Genomic DNA, 15,981 nt, shown 5'->3' on the forward strand with positions numbered 1-15,981 from the left:
GAAGTGACTTTGTTTAAGAGAAAAATGATTTCTGGGCCCTACAGATGCAATCTCTTGTGCCCCACCCTTCACTGAGGGCAGTTTGTGCCCAAAGGATAAAATGATACAGAAGGAAAGTGTGTCAACTACAACCAGGCTCTGAGTTCTGCCACAGTCTTGCTGTGCAGACCAGGAAAAGTAATATCAGATAGCCATTGCCTGAAAGTCACAGTCCCCAGCCCTGAGCTCCTCACTGCCCTCAAGTCATCTCGCTCAGGATCAACTGTTTTGAAAAATAAATCCAATAAACAGTCCCCAGTCTAAATCTCAGTTCCTCTAGTCCATAAAAAATAATGAGTTTCACAAAACTTATTACAATCAGCACAGATTGTTTAATATAAAGAGATTTATAAATATTTTTGCATTTGAAATACTCCTAGAAACTGGATGCTTAGCTGATGCTTAGGATGAATGTGGCTATGCACACCTTTTGAACCACTTGCAGCAATAAACTGGAGCTACACAGTGTTTCTAATGGAGAAGGAAGAATGGAAAGGTTGCACATCCTAGCAGAAGCACCAAAATCCCTGCTCAGAAGCACTGGCCACCCTGCATACTTATCATGCCTGTGCAGCAACAAAGGGAAAAGCTTTATGAATCTTGTCTTTTTAGCACATGTATGAGATGGAAATACATAATTTAGTCCACTATATCTGTTGCCCTCATTCATCTTCCCATTTTGTCTCGCTGATTGATCCAGATATAAAAGCCTTCTAAAAACCATGGCTTCCATTCCCCCAGCTACAGTGCTTTGATGATTTCTGTGGTGTCTGCTATCTACTCAAGATAGTGATTAGCAAGTGCTTGAATCTGACACAAGTCACTTGTGACCAGCCCATGAACTCAGCAGGGAGGAGAGCACACACTGCAGGGAAGATAAAAAAGCGCATTTCCCATTGTGTGTTGGAGGGGATTTTTGCACATCCCTCTCTGTCTGTCTCTCGTGCCTGGCTCAGAATATTTACTTCTGTGTCACCAAACAATTCACATAATGATCAGTCCGACACAGCCTCCTCTGCCACAGATTGCTGCTCTCAAACAGCATGCACTTCAAACAAGATCAAATAATGAACATATCAGAGGAAAGCCGGCCAGGCTGCTACTTCAAAAAGGAAAGATGAAGACAGTCTAGCTCCTACTTGCCTTCTTCCAGGGTCTTTGCAAATTTCACTTCACTATCTGCTCCCTGAAACTCATTAAAGAAAGGGCGGGCCTTGATTTCGTAGTTTACACCTTTCTTCAGCTCGGGAATGATAACGCTGTTTTTGGTTGGAGTCCTCACTTCAAAGATCAACCACTCGGACTCTCCGTAAGAGGCTGGTGTAGGCCGGTACAGGATTTTATATCCTTGAATATACTGGGATTGCTGGTCCACCTGGCAAGAGAGCAGAACACAGAACACATCCATAAACAGACACGAACCAGGGGTGATGCCATGCATGGCCCCTGGACCATCCCTCACGTCAGTCAGAGTAAACATCACTGCCAAAGCAGATAAAGGCTCCTTGCATTACAGCAAATTACAGGCCTGACTCACACGTGCATTAATCTCTCTGATGCTGGTAGAACTGTGCTGGTTTCCCTGGATTTAGGAAGGCATTAAAGGGGATAACGGAGTTGTATAATATAATGTGCCTCAGCTCCATGAAATGAACAGTCTTTGCATCCACGGAGCAACAGAGCTCAGCACAGGCCAGACTGCTGCCCACCTGAATCTGCACAGCAGGGCAGGGGGCACGTTGGAAAGGGAGATTTACAGTGCCACGACTCAGAGTGATGAATATGGAGATCAAAGAGAGAGCTGTCAGCTCTCCCAAGGTGTGGAAGCTTCCCAAAACCCTTGAAATGAGCACTGCTTCCTGCCTGCTTCTTTTTGGAGAAAGCAAACTGGGAGGGTGGCCAGCTGGCACCAGCTCCACGGCTGTGGCTGGGCTCTGCCAGAGGGCAAGTCTGTTCAAACATCTCCCCCATGTCCACCCACTCACAGGGAGGCTCTCTGATGGAAGGAAAGGGTTATTCCAAGAGGGAACATAAAACTCAGTATGGTAACACGGATGAGCCTTGGAAAAGTAGATCAAGCTGATGCTCAGTGGTCCTGAGCACTTTTCAAACCAAAGCAATTTTACACCAACTGTATGGAGAAAGAGATCTGAATGCAAGTGAGGGTAGATCCAGTATGTTTGGCTATAGCTGAAACAGAAAATTACCTTATATAAGTAATCTGTCGTGGAGCATTCACTAACTTTTTAACTACTGATTTCAATTTCTGGTGAACAAGAAACTCCAGTAACAACCACAATAAAATTTTTAAAGTGCATCAGATTTTCCCTGTTTTCAAAAGCCTTATACAGTGATATAATAAAACTATGTGCTTGCAATTTTACTCCAAAGAGCAACACATTTCATTTCTAATAATCGCATAAAGAATGCGTGTGTTAGCTGAAACTGAGGTAATGCTTATTTTTGAAACTGCAGAGAAGCCACAGGCCACCCAAGAGACTGACAAAAGCTGCCTGTCTGGAAAAGGTTGTTCTGTAAGTAAAGGTCAAACAAAATTTGCTAGGAACCTCAAAGATTTTTTAATGTGTTTGTTAAAACAGGAGATTGCCTGCTGCAGGTGGCCATACTGCAGGTGAGAGTGTAATTACTGTGCAACACATAACAAGATATTATTGGTATTCTTGCAGCATTCAGGAGAGCCCTGGTTGTGGATCAGGACTCCTTTGGGCTGTGGCTCTTCTACAAAGTCAAAATGTCTTTTGTTCCTGTTCAAAATATTCTGCCACGGCATGGCAGGGGCTACAACCTGTGCTCTCCCACACTATCCCTGCCAACATATTGAAATGTTCAGATGGAAGTCCTAAAAAGACCCCAAAGCTCACTCCTTATGGTTTTATTCCTCTACGTGGTATAATTATATCCCCAACCTTTTCTTAATTCTGCATTCAATATAAAACTGATCTTTGAGGTACATTCCTCACTCTCTCAGCTCCTCTGCTGTATCCTCCACGTGGCCAACTTCCTGCTTGCCTGCTGCCAGAGCAACATCAAGATGACATTGCCTTTCTCATCTCTTCTCCCTGCACCACATGCACTGAGGGCACCACAGGGAAGGACAGGTTCAGATGAGGCTATCTGGATCTGGGTGTGTTTGTCAGTGTGTCTGTAGGATGGAGGAAACACTTTCAAACAGAATTATGCAGTATTTTTCTCTCCAGGTGACTGACAGGCAGGGAAGTGCCCATGCTACCTCATTAGGGGGCTGATACATGTCCTACTGAAAGCAGGGCAAAGGCTTCAAATGATATGACTTAGGAGGGCTTTGATCAGTCCTAAAGCTTCCAGGGGAGGACTCTCAAACCCTCAGTATATTGTAAACAGCACTCTCTATGGAGATGGAGAAAATGGGACAAAATTTATTGAAGTAGGAAGGCAAAGCACAGGTAGCTCTCTTTCCAGAGAGAAACATTTTCAAGCATACAAACTACACAGCTTCTTAAAGTGTGACCCCGCTGCTGTCAAAGCAGGACAATTCAGCAGTGCATGTAACCTCCAGCAGGATACAGATTTATACTCACAGTCCAATGAACTTCAATTGAGGAGGAAGAAAGGATAGTTGGGTTGTGCAGATGTAGCACCACATCACCAAGCTCTCTCTGGACCTGCTTGTGATCCACACCTTGACTTGTTGGCGGCACATCTGCAACAATTTAAGATTCCATTCTCACAAGTACATATGATTGTTGAAATAAGTACATTAAATACAAATTAATATGTCAGAAAGTATATGATGCTATTACTAAAAAAGTTTATCCTAAATGACTTCCTAATCATGTAAGGAAGAAAAACTACATTAAGTATTTTCTTGAGCAAATCACCAACGCTTAGGTAGTACCAACTCAAGACACTGCACTTGCTTTGACCAAGAGAAACATGAGGGTAATGCTGCATAAAAAGACACATCACACTCAGGGATGGCTTTGGTAAATGGCTACAGCAGCATCTCTTTATTCTTTCCTGCCAGGAAGAGAAAGCATTCTGTTGCCCACTGCAAATTCCAAGAGACCACAAAACCTACAAAGAACAGCAAAAGCAGAAAAAGCAGAAACTATATCTTAAGACAAATTCATGACAAACTTACTTGATGTAACTACAAAATAATGTTAACAACTAGAGAAAAGAAAAAGAAGTCATATGGCTGCAGCTTCTCTAATGGCAAGAGGCTCCTGTAAATGGGAGGCAGAACCCAGCTGAGTGATGTCTGGATTGTCTGATATTTGGTTTATCCTATAGCTGGAAAAATTATTCATATGCATGAAGGGACAAATTCCTCTCAAAACATGCAATGGTACAATGAAAACACATTATTTTTTGCATGCTGAGCCCTTGGAAAGCATATTTAACTGAAACAAAATGACTGTCAGATGTATAAAATTTACAGGGTAATCACTAAAACACCTACTATGGACAGCAGAGTAACATAGTTTCTGTTCTAATTTCACATCTCACTCCTTGATAATTTTAAACAAGTACCACACTGACTACAACTAAAAATGCAATGACTGGAAAACTCATGTAAAGTGCATGTAGTGGTTACTACTGGGATTATTGTGTAGACAGTGAGTGACAAACCTGGATTCTTAGCAAGCAACATAACTAAAAACAAAACAACAAAAAAATAAATCCTCCACTGAGTCACGGCTATATCCCCATGTACTACACTCTGCAAACAGTCCATTATCACAGTGTTCCCCTCCTCCCAGAGTTTGAAAGCATTAAAGATAAGAGCTTCTGTTTGGGAGCATTGCCTAAACATCATCCTGCTCAGAATGTAACAGCAAAGTCAGTGGGATAATTAGCTCTATCTTTGCTAGTCAAAAAAGATGAGTCATCCACAATATGGACCAAACTATTCACAAGCTCAGGCATTTGCACATCTGTGCTACATGATGATGAGTGTGCTTTCTTGTTTCAGCTCCAAGCTTCCAAGACAGGGACTTGCAGTGAAAACACAAGAATGTGGTTGTTAATGTTTGTAAAGTGCAAAGATGAAGGTAGGAAGGTAGTATTGAAGGCATGAAGGCACTGAAGGTAGTGACTTCCCATCACCTTGGTTTGTGGCCTGGACATGCATTTAGGACAGGACTGTACAACCCTCTAGACAAAAGTTAACGGGGAAATTTTTGCTTAGCTAGACCACAACTTAAAGAAAAATGAAATGGTATTGGAAGAAGAAGATAGCTGCTTTAAACAACTTGACACTTGATTACATTTCTTGCTATTGGAAAAAATTTTACGTGTTAGTTGTTGTTTTCACTGAGGTATTGTGTGTTTCTTAGGTTTTCAGCTCTGCTAGGTGCCCAGAGAACAGCAGAGCCTTTCCATGTCATTATAAACCACTCATCTGAGTGAGCAGAGCATTTGCTGTTTCTCAGAATCAGGTCAGTAATCAGTTAATTTGGGACAGACACAATACCTCTTCTCATCTCCAGTAATGAAACAAAACTACATGAAAAACAAGCTCGTGCAGCTCTATTCTCAGAAATCAGGAATCACACTAAAAGGTTAATAAATCTCTCCTTGGTAACAGACTTGGGAACCTGTGCAATCCCAATTTTCCATGGGGCTGTGACTCTGCTGCCCATACATATCCACTGGAAACATCACCCATCAGGGAAAATGCATAACACCAAAAGACAGCAATGTGGAACTGGTCACTCCCCAGGGGAAAGACTTGCTTTCGGAACAACTACAGAAAAAATGAGAAGTCACCAAAGAAAACCACTTTGTTTCCTTTAGAGAACTTCCTTTCAAAAACTAACATGTACTTAGTTGTGCAAACAAAGAAACAAACATACAACACAGACACTCTTAATAAGCCAGTGGGTCAATTTCTCCAGTAAGTAGGAAGATCAGAAAAACAAATAAACAAAAAATGTGATCTCTATCACTTTTTCTTCGAAAAAGAGTGTGTCTAGTTTTCCCCTTTGTAAGAACCTAAGCTTTTCTACTGGAAAAATGCAGACTTCAAAGCTGCAATGCATTATTCCCTGTACCTCATCCTAAGTGTCATTTATTGGCTCAAAGATAGTTTTAATTTTACATAGCTGGACTCAGTCCATAGCTGGACTTCAGTCAGAGCTGGAGTCAGTGGATGACTTCTTCATTCACTTTTACCCAGACTTTCTTCCACTTGGCTATCTGTAAGCACTGTCTTTCTACACTGTTTTACTTCCAACAGTTGTACTATGGAAATACTTACAACATACTGCCAAAACCTCTTCACTGGTTCATGATGCCAAATTCCTTCAAATTTTCAACTTTTCTCTTTCCTAATGCAGCAGAAATCAACTTAGATTACATGTTGTTTCTCACCCTGTCTCAGTCTTAAGCCTTATTTGATTCACTGGACAAACTAATAACATTTCCATGGAATTTGAGGATTTGTATGGGAACTCAAAAAACCAGGGATTACTTTGCTAGCAAGAGCTACTCTGCAAGTTGTAACTATCTTAGTATAAGAGATACTAGGGTTCCCTTAGGCAATGCAACAGGCTGTCACAATCTATATTATAGAGACATGCAAGTTTAAACACTGTGTTTTACTGTAGTATGTATTATAGCCTGGATAAGAAGATAGTCCAAAGCTACCAGAATTTCTGCACCTGCTATTGTTTGATCAAGTTCTGACAGCTGCTGTGGACACCAAAAATGTTTAGTATCAACAACTTACCTTGAGTTTTCACTGGATCAGATATTTGGCTTGGGTCGCTCAGTCCATATGCATTAGCAGCTCTCACAAGGAAGAGATAAATTGCATTAGGTTTTAGCCCTTTAACTGCAAAACTCTCAGTTTTCACATTTTCAGCTACAGTTTGCCAGCTGCTCCCTGATGCATGGCTAAGGATAAAACACACAACAGCAGGTTAGCACATGGCTCTTTAGCAGCACATGACATGTAAACATAGAGACAGCAAGATCACACGAGACTCATATACCTGAAGGCCTCAATTATGTAAGAGGTTGGTGTAGCACCTGAATTCAAATTAGGTTGCCATGACAACGTTACTGTATTTCTGCTGACATCTGTAACCTCGGGCTTTGATGGAGCACTAGGAATCAAGTTTGGGTCAGTGGGTCTTGGTGGCTGCACTGGGACTCCAAACTCTGACAAAGGAGAGAGAAATTGCTGAGTATAGACAGGAAGCAGCTGTAAGCTAAATGCTGTTCACATCTGCACTGGCAATTTATGGCAGAGTCAGATAACTTCTGCATTTCAATAGCTGGTTTTCCTTCACGTATTTTCTCCAGACAGAGGAGCCCTGATGGATTTACCTTGGACCTCTATGTATGCACTCCACGTCGCTTCGCCGCTCGGGGTGGAAGCAATGCAGGTGTAGCGGCCAGTGTCACCCAGCTGAGGGGGAGGAGAAGAATAAATATTTGAAACAATCAGGCACTCAGTGGGCTAGCAAAGTGATTAAGGCTCTCTGTGCTCTCCCATGAATACGGATAGATGTATTAGCCTGCAAAAACTCCCAACTAGAAACTTCTTCCATTAGAAGTTATGATTCTGACAAAACAAATATGGGTATTTGTTTCTGAGCAGTTACAAAAGAATCAGAAAAGCTGCAGATCCCAATTTAACATTAACTATTCTGTAATGAGCAAACTGAAGGCCATTTCCTGTAGCATTTATTCCTTACTCTGCAGAGGTCCTAGCAAATAAATTGAGAAGGAACTCGGATGACAAGACCCCATGCAATTGTCAACCTTCTGCATAAATAATGCCCGGGGATTTATCAGGACTGGAGCACTGGAGAACATGTCATCCTGAAAACAAAGCTTAAATATTGCACAGGGTACATATGGGGCTCCCTGTGTTAGTATAAATTTCACTCTACAGCAGACCCGAAAAAGAATCTCCATATGCTATCCTCATCCAGTTCTGAATGTTGGATTATTTGCCCATATGTGACTTAATCACATTTCAAAAGAGGGTTTTTTTTTCCCCAAAAAAGAAATGCTATCCTCCTCAGGTCCCAGCCTTAGCAGATGAGCTGAATGGAAGTGATCAAAAATCAGAGGTTCAAGCTCTAAGCCAGCCTAACTTGTAACTGGCAGCAGGGCAACTCTAGGGAATATGGTAAAGTGATGTATTCAGCCTAATAAAAAAAAAAAAATACTGCATTTCAAACCACAGAAAAGATAGCAGAGAATAGCCAGTATGCCACAACTTAATATTTTTGAACATTTTAAAGTGTGCTATGCAGGACCAGCAGCAATACTGGCCAGGTACTGTAACTCCCTGGGGAAGACAGGTATTTGACAGGTGCTTAACCATTTTAAGCTTATGTTACACTGATGAGTGAGCATGTTTAAACACTAAAAACTCATTTTAAAAAGCTGGGTACATGGCTCTATTACTGCATATACAAAACAATGGTTTTCTTTATAAACATTTGAATTAACTAGATCATTTTAATCTCTTAGTGCTAAAGCCCATATAATGTGTAATGATTTGTCTTAGTGAAATAGATTCCCCTTTATGTTTCAAGTACCAAATAATTCCCTTAATTAATACCTCTTAACAGCATTTTTTTGTTATGAAATCTGAAATAATGTGCCCTAGGCAGGTGTTAAGCATAAAGAATGCAGTATCTGAAAGCATGAAGTATCAAATATTTTAGTACATTTATGTAACCTTTTATTAATTCTAAATGTAGGGTTTACTACATCAAAAATGCCTGGAGGTAAAAACACAGAGTGAAACAAACACTGAGAAAACCCATTTGCCAGTTGAGGCTACCTTGGCATATCGAATCTGCAGTGCTCCTGTCTCCAACTGCTTGATGCGAGAGTCTTGGGTGGAAATGAGGATCCCATCCTTTTTCCAGAGGATAGTGGGCATTAAAGTGCCTGTGGCCACACAGTTCAGTACTAAAGTACCATCTACAGCTACAGTCTGGTTCACAGGACCCTGCCGAATGACAGGGGGAGGCCGGTCTGCAATCACTGCCAGGAGAAACAACAGGAAAGACATTTCTGCAACTGGAAGCAATTTTCTAATCATCTAAGCAACAGCAGTTGCTTGAGGCTTTGAAACAAACTAAAAATAATTAAACAAGTAATTAAAGTTGGAGCCATGCATTATTCAGGGCAGAGTGCATTATAATGATGCACAGCTACGGAAGTTTAAAATGATACACAGCACAGTATTTTCAGAACAGAGAAAGTATTGCAGATTATACATTGGTATCCTCCAGGCATTCCCCAAGTCCAAGGTCTTTATGAAGTGATAATGGAAAAAGAAAGGACTTCCCAGATTCTTTGGCAAGGCACAGACTTCACCTTTTCCATCTTTTACCACTGGCAGGCCTGTATAACACAGCTCATACTTCCAGCAGTTAAAGACAAAGAAAAAGGCAATCAGGGGATAACCTGACAAATATCTGCTGCCTTAATAACCATTTTTTATGTGCCACCAGCTCATCCTGGTGCTGTGTTCCAGTCATGAGATGCCTGGCAGTAGGGTAAAGCAAACATAAATGGATAGAACCATATTGGAAAATTTTTATCTACAAAATATTTTTCCAGTAGTTTCTGACTTTTATGATGACTCCAAAGCCACAAAGAAAATCTCAGTGTGTTTATGTCAATTTTAATGAGTCTTTCACACTGTGGAAATTAAATGTTATTGATGGGTTATGTGATTATACTGCACAGAAAAATATAAACCAGTCTCAGTATTCACAGAAAAAAGAATGATTGTCTTCCATTTTCCAAAAAAGTGGTAAAAGTTATCTTGTATTTCGGGGATCTGCTCTACCTGTACCATCCAAGATGACATGGACTGATGATCTGAAAATAGCCATAATTTTAAATGTCATAAATCTGTTCAGCAGTGGCTAAACAGTGGGGCTCACATAATTTAAAAACTGGTTTGGTAGCTGAAATATAAACCTGAAGTTCTGATAATTTGTGAACATCAGATATTTCTAAATTACTTTTCATAACAACAGACAGGATGTTAGCACTGCTTTTTTTGGCTGAATTCCAACTCCCATAATTTCATTTGCATGTTCAAATGACACTCTGTTTTCAACTGCATTATTTATCCTTTAGTGCTTGCCCCAACCTGTTGCTACACACTTTGAGGCCATTACTATCTTTCCATGCAGAGACAGTCAAAATAAGCCCACTTACAATTTGCATTTGACTTTGACAAGTTTGTAAAGAGCTTTGCAGTTGGCAAAGGTAAGGAGTTGGCTGATCTGTGCTTTACAGGGGAAATCTAATGACACTGAAATGCAAGGCTAATTTAAGTGGCACTCAAGTTGATAGCAACTCCTCCTACCTTTAGGAAAAGCATTCTCAAAGGTATTCTAATACCTTTAGGAATATTCAGTATATTCTGTCTTCACTTTTATCGAAGTACCAAAAACTGTCCCCCAAGACATCACAAAAACAACTACCCATCAGATCAATCCAGAGCATGTATAGTAAAGAAAATGCATTCAAACTGACTATTTCCAACTTCCGATGGCATAGGTCATTAGCAGAAAACCATTTTAAATTTATTTCTCACTGTGCTATAGCCTTCTCTCCAGTGCAAAAATGGATAAAAGAGGATTACGAAATGTGACTTACAACTTGTGAGGAACCAGAAGGGATAAACTCCTATTCCTCCCATCTCAGTCCAGGGGGAGGGGGAGATAAACAATTTTATCCTACAGGTTCACTGCATATTTCTAGTACTTTATTATTTCAATGTTTTCTATAGGGAAAGGGCTATTTTATGGAAACTCTTCCCAGACAAAAGCCTGCTTCTGCTCAAATTCTCTCCTCTTATCCTCTTTCTCTATAAGTGCTAAGATTAGTATTTTCCCCATGTACCTTTGCTGTCAAAAATAAGAAGTATTTCTGATAATTGGCAAACTGGCTTCACATTGGCATGTATTACAGCTTGTAGTCATGCTCCCTGTAGCTTTTTCTCCTTATCTTTTTTCCTAACTACTCCTAAGAAAGGATGTATAATTTCTGTTAATCTGCTGGTCTCCATACAGGTTGATATTTTTTTCCTTGCTAAAACACAATATTAAGAAACAGGGAAAAAAGCAGCTAAATGGAAATGCTAAGCAAATGGCCACGCAATAAAAGGGATCAAGAACCAGGCAGCAAGCAGTCTTAAAGTAAATTAAATCCAGTGGGGGAAGCTAAAAACCAGTCAGATAAAAATTAACAGATCTGACAAAAATCCATAAACTGAACATACTTACCAAATACAAAATGTAAATATAGAGTTAGACATTATCCAGAATTGCAAGCCCCTGACAGAGATTGCCAAAACCAAATTTTTATGTTCAAAGAAACATGCAATCCACACTTATGCAAAACAGATTTCAAAGTAGTGTCACATCACTGCACTGCTGTCTTCAAATAAAAATGAAAACTTGGAAATGATAAAATGGATCTATGATTACCATCTGTAACTTCCAAGTAGGCTTTTGTTATGATACTTCCTGCAACATTTAAAGTCTGGCAGATATAATACCCAACATCAGATCTCTGGACATTGGTGATGGTGAGGTCTCCTGTCTGGGAAACTGAAAATCGGCTGGATGACTGAGGGGGCTGGTATGAGAAAAGCAGATTCTAAAAGATGTACAGGAAAGAAATTGAGGAAAAATAGGTTAAACAAATTCAAATACCAATAAACATAACTTCAATGTAGCTAAACAAATTAATCTTTTCATGTCACACAGAAAACATTCTGCTCTTCTCGTCTTAAGCATATCTATACCACAATGTGAATAGCTTCTGTAGAATTTTTTAATGATAAAATAGGTGCAGATATGCACATAGAATTGTGTAAGACTTTTGAGATTGCTCTAACACTCTAGGATCAATACTGGGCTTTACACAAAGTGTAAGAGAGTCTAGTGAAATGTGAAATGTACAAATACCACAATGGTGCAGGCAACTGTGGTGAACCTCAGTAATTTGCTTTAATGTTCTTTTTTAGAATTTGCTCCAGGGCATTAATTTTCTTTCATTTAAATGCAGATGGTGGTTTACTTATCTGTATTTTAACATTCGCCTTCCTATGAACGGAGCAGTTTTTAAAAAAGAGATGCTCTGTAGGTTTCTCAACAGAGTGTTTGTGTTTTATGAGAAGTCTTATAATACAGAATTAAATCCTATGGCTATTTAGAGAGTTTGGGTACGAAGTACATAGTATTTATGAAATATCAGTTGGGGGTTGAATTTCTACATCTGGCTGAATAACTTGTGAATGGGAATACTTTAGGATCCCAGAGGCTGTATTTCTCTCTTTTTCTTGCTAACTACATTTTGCATTTCCAGAAATTGTCCAAAGGAATGGGACACAATATTCTCCAGCACTAGCAAACCCTATTTGTTGACCTCTTCTTTCATTTCCCTCAATCATCACAAGTGGTCACCACTCAACAGCATCAAAAATGAGTGAAAAAAAAACTATGCACTAGACAATATGTGGCTAAATAAATCAATATATAAAATACAAACATAATATACTGCTATATATACATACCACTGAAGATTATAATCTAAATTTGGTTAGCAGTCTAGTTGTACATAGGTATTCAGACAGAAATGTTGCAAATGGAGTAAAGAAGCCCATCTCTAAGTGCTCTCAATTTCTCTGCCCTATTGTTTTGTAACACAAAGAACCCTGTCATATACTATTGCACCATTCATTCCCTCATTCACAGGAAAGCCAGAATCCCATATTCCTTCTTTCCTTCCAATAAAGAATACTTTGTGTCACATCCCTCCTTCAAAAGATGACTCTGAAAGAAAACTGCAATTCTCTTGCTGTGCTATATTGCGTTTCAACCACTGGCTTTCAAGTTCCTTCACAAAGAAGCTGAAAATAATTTTGCCTCCCATTCAAACAAGGAACCTGGGAGAAAAAGTGACCTATTCAGGTATGATCTGTCAGTCAACTGATGAAGTAGGAAATCAGTTCTCCTGAGCCCAGAACTACAGTTCTACCCATGCAGTGATGCAGATCCCCATGCAGCAAATGGTTTAGTTTGCCAGAGACTCAGAAACACATGGCAAACTAACAGCTGCACCATAAACCCAGAGCCAAACTTCCTGAAAATCTGGGAGTGTTTGGGGGTTGAAACAAATTTCAGCCTAAGTCATCTCTTCATTTCTTAAAAGTTCTCCCTGTTAGGAGAAATAGAAATATTAGAAGAAATAGAGTAGTGAAACATGGAATGTTTCTAGTTGATTCACAGATTTGTTTTTACATTCATGGAGAAAACAGGAGACAGTAAAACATATACATCCTTCCTACTAAGGCTGACATCACTGAGCGTGCATGTGACTTAGAAGTGAAGAATAAGTGTCCAGCATCTCCTTTTGTCCACATCCTTAAAGCAGTAATTAAAATATTCTTCTCTCATGTGAAATCATCTCCTCAAGAAGCTGCCAGGAGGGAGGACACAAAGGCTGTCTTACCTGGCTCCCTTCTCTCCTCCAGAAGATGGCTGGCTGAGGGTTCCCAGTTGCCTCACACTGGAAAGTCACAGTTCTCCCCAGTGCAGCCACCTGGTCTCGAGGCTTTACAACAAACTGTGGAGGCTCTGAAAGGAAAACACTGAAATAAATCACACTGCTACCAGCTGATCTGAAAGAACAGTTCCCCTTCTGAGTTTAAATGGTATAAACCACAACAGTTAAGCTTCTTTAAAAAGGAGAGGCAGCACAAAAACACATCAGTCTCTAACAGCCACAGCTTCAGCATCACTCAGATCATCTTTCCTGTGTCTGGAGCTCCCAATTAAAACTCTGACTGAGCAAAATGTGCGTTTATTGCTGACCCAGTGTACAAGGAAATGAGTCCCACCAGCTTGAGGAGACAACTTGCAGAGCAACAGTCACCAACACAAACAAATCTGTTACAATTTGGTTTTCAGAGAAGGAATAGGGCTGAAAGCCACAATGGAGAAATCTTTGAGGGACAGCTGGCCCAGAGGCCACACTTTGTTACAGGCTGCAAGACACATTGTCGAATAACTATGAATTCAGCCTTACACACACAAAACTCATAATTTCTGACTTGGGAAAGCTGAGGAGAGAAAAAGCCCTTAAGTGTTTATATAAGAGACTTTTGATGTAGTTGTGATCTCAAAAAAATGAAGTCAAAAGCCCAAGAAATACTATTCAAATTAAAACCACTTAAAGTCTCCAGTTCAAACATACTGAGAAGGAATGAACTTAAAGGAACAGCAGAGCTAAATGTCTTCCTCATTTACATACGCAAGAGCATGTTCAAACAAAATATATATGCAAATGAAGGCAAATTTGAAACATCTGCTCAGCCTAACATTATAAATACTGCCAGCATTGTTTGATTTATACTGACTTCAACAACCCCTTCATCCAGTAGTAAATAGAATGTCAAAAAATCATGTCAGTCACATAAAAAACCATCAGCATAGATGACATTAGATATCTTGGTAGTGCTAGCACAGAAAAAAAATCTAGCATGTTCTATAGGCTGTTAACTCTTGCTTCTTGAGAAATGTGCATTAAATGAAAGCCCATTTATTTATTAATTTCCAATTCTTTCTGATCATCTGTCTGAAACTAATTATGCTCTCCCTTCTCTTTGGACTGAGAATAAAGGGGATGTTTTGTATCTGATTTTAAGAAATCAAATGTTTTTGGTATTTGTTTCCTTTTTTTCCTCTTGTGAACACTGATGTATTCAAATGGTTTTCCTTTAAAAACATTGTAAAATATGTAATGCAAAGATGTGTTTCATAAACATTGAGCAGTAGTGGCTTTGTCAAAAATAAATTCAATAACACTTAAGTCCATTAAAAGAAAAAAAAAAATCAGTGCCCCTGTGGGCCAATACTTGCAGTTTTCTGCTCTCCATGCCTTGTGTCCGAGTTCACATCAGAATCTATTCTTCCTACAACCCTCCTGCTTTGATAGGAGGTTTTCAAGCATAACACTGTTGTGTATATCTGGATGCAAATGCTACCTTTCCTAGCATTTCCTTAGATAAGAAACTATGCAAAGTGAAGCTAAGATTGACCCACTGTAATTAGCAGACTTCAAAACATTTAGCTCTGAAACGTTCAACCCGCACCTTGGAGGAAGATGTGGGAAGACTTTGACATGACAGCAGGTTTCATTTGGAAGGGAGGGCTTGCCATGGGGGTGTAAAATATGAGGGGAGAAAATGGAGATGAGGGCAAAGCACCTTTGTTATGCTGCTGGATTCTAATAGCAAGAATAAATTTAGCATATAGTTAAAATTTAGGGTTTGGCTGGTTCTGCACTGGCCTGTGACACGAAGCCACACAATATGGAACTGAGGGTTTCTAAATCCTGTGCTAGTGCAGGATTGATGGGGTTTGGGATTTTGTTGAACTTGAGGACAAATACAACTCTAAAGAGATTAAAATGGCTCTGAACACTGGAGAAACAGCTGAATGGTTGTGATTACAGTACCTCAAGATGACCATTCAGGGACTACTTAACACAAAAAGGAAATGAGAATTTAGTCTTATAGGCAGTCATGGTAGCATTTATAAAACGTAAATAGGTACATCTTTCTCTAGGTATTATTCTAAATATGTATTTCATATGGATACTATTTTAAATAGAGATGCATATTGCCCATATATGTATTATCCTAAATCTAGTGCCATTAAGGTAAATAATAAAAATCTTATTAGCATCAATGTTACAAGAATTAAACAGGGTTAAGTTAAATTATTAATTGATTCCATTCTATGTTAACCGTACTGGAGGCTTTTTCATTATTTTTTTTTTTTTTTTTAATTTCATGTTGATTTCACACCTTGGGTCATATACACATATACACATATGATATATACATATTATGAGACCATAAAAGATGCCAAAAAATTT

General features: G+C 39.4%; 1 protein-coding gene across 1 annotated transcript in view; it reads right to left on the reverse strand.

The window, feature by feature from the left end:
* The window catches only part of ROBO1 (roundabout guidance receptor 1), a 476,969-nt gene that overhangs the window by 47,762 nt on the left and 413,226 nt on the right, over positions 1-15,981 (reverse strand). Inside the window, exons 8-15 of the mRNA XM_085075078.1 lie at positions 13,552-13,676; positions 11,523-11,694; positions 8,849-9,054; positions 7,375-7,456; positions 7,038-7,206; positions 6,773-6,939; positions 3,618-3,739; positions 1,183-1,414 (exon numbers count right to left, since the gene is read on the reverse strand). Coding sequence (XP_084931204.1) covers positions 1,183-1,414; positions 3,618-3,739; positions 6,773-6,939; positions 7,038-7,206; positions 7,375-7,456; positions 8,849-9,054; positions 11,523-11,694; positions 13,552-13,676 — 1,275 coding nt within the window. The remainder of the gene's footprint in view (positions 1-1,182; positions 1,415-3,617; positions 3,740-6,772; positions 6,940-7,037; positions 7,207-7,374; positions 7,457-8,848; positions 9,055-11,522; positions 11,695-13,551; positions 13,677-15,981) is intronic.

This window comes from Lichenostomus cassidix, chromosome 1, assembly GCF_008360975.1.
Source record: "Lichenostomus cassidix isolate B80296 chromosome 1, HeHo_3.0, whole genome shotgun sequence".
NCBI classification, from domain to species: domain Eukaryota; kingdom Metazoa; phylum Chordata; class Aves; order Passeriformes; family Meliphagidae; genus Lichenostomus; species Lichenostomus cassidix.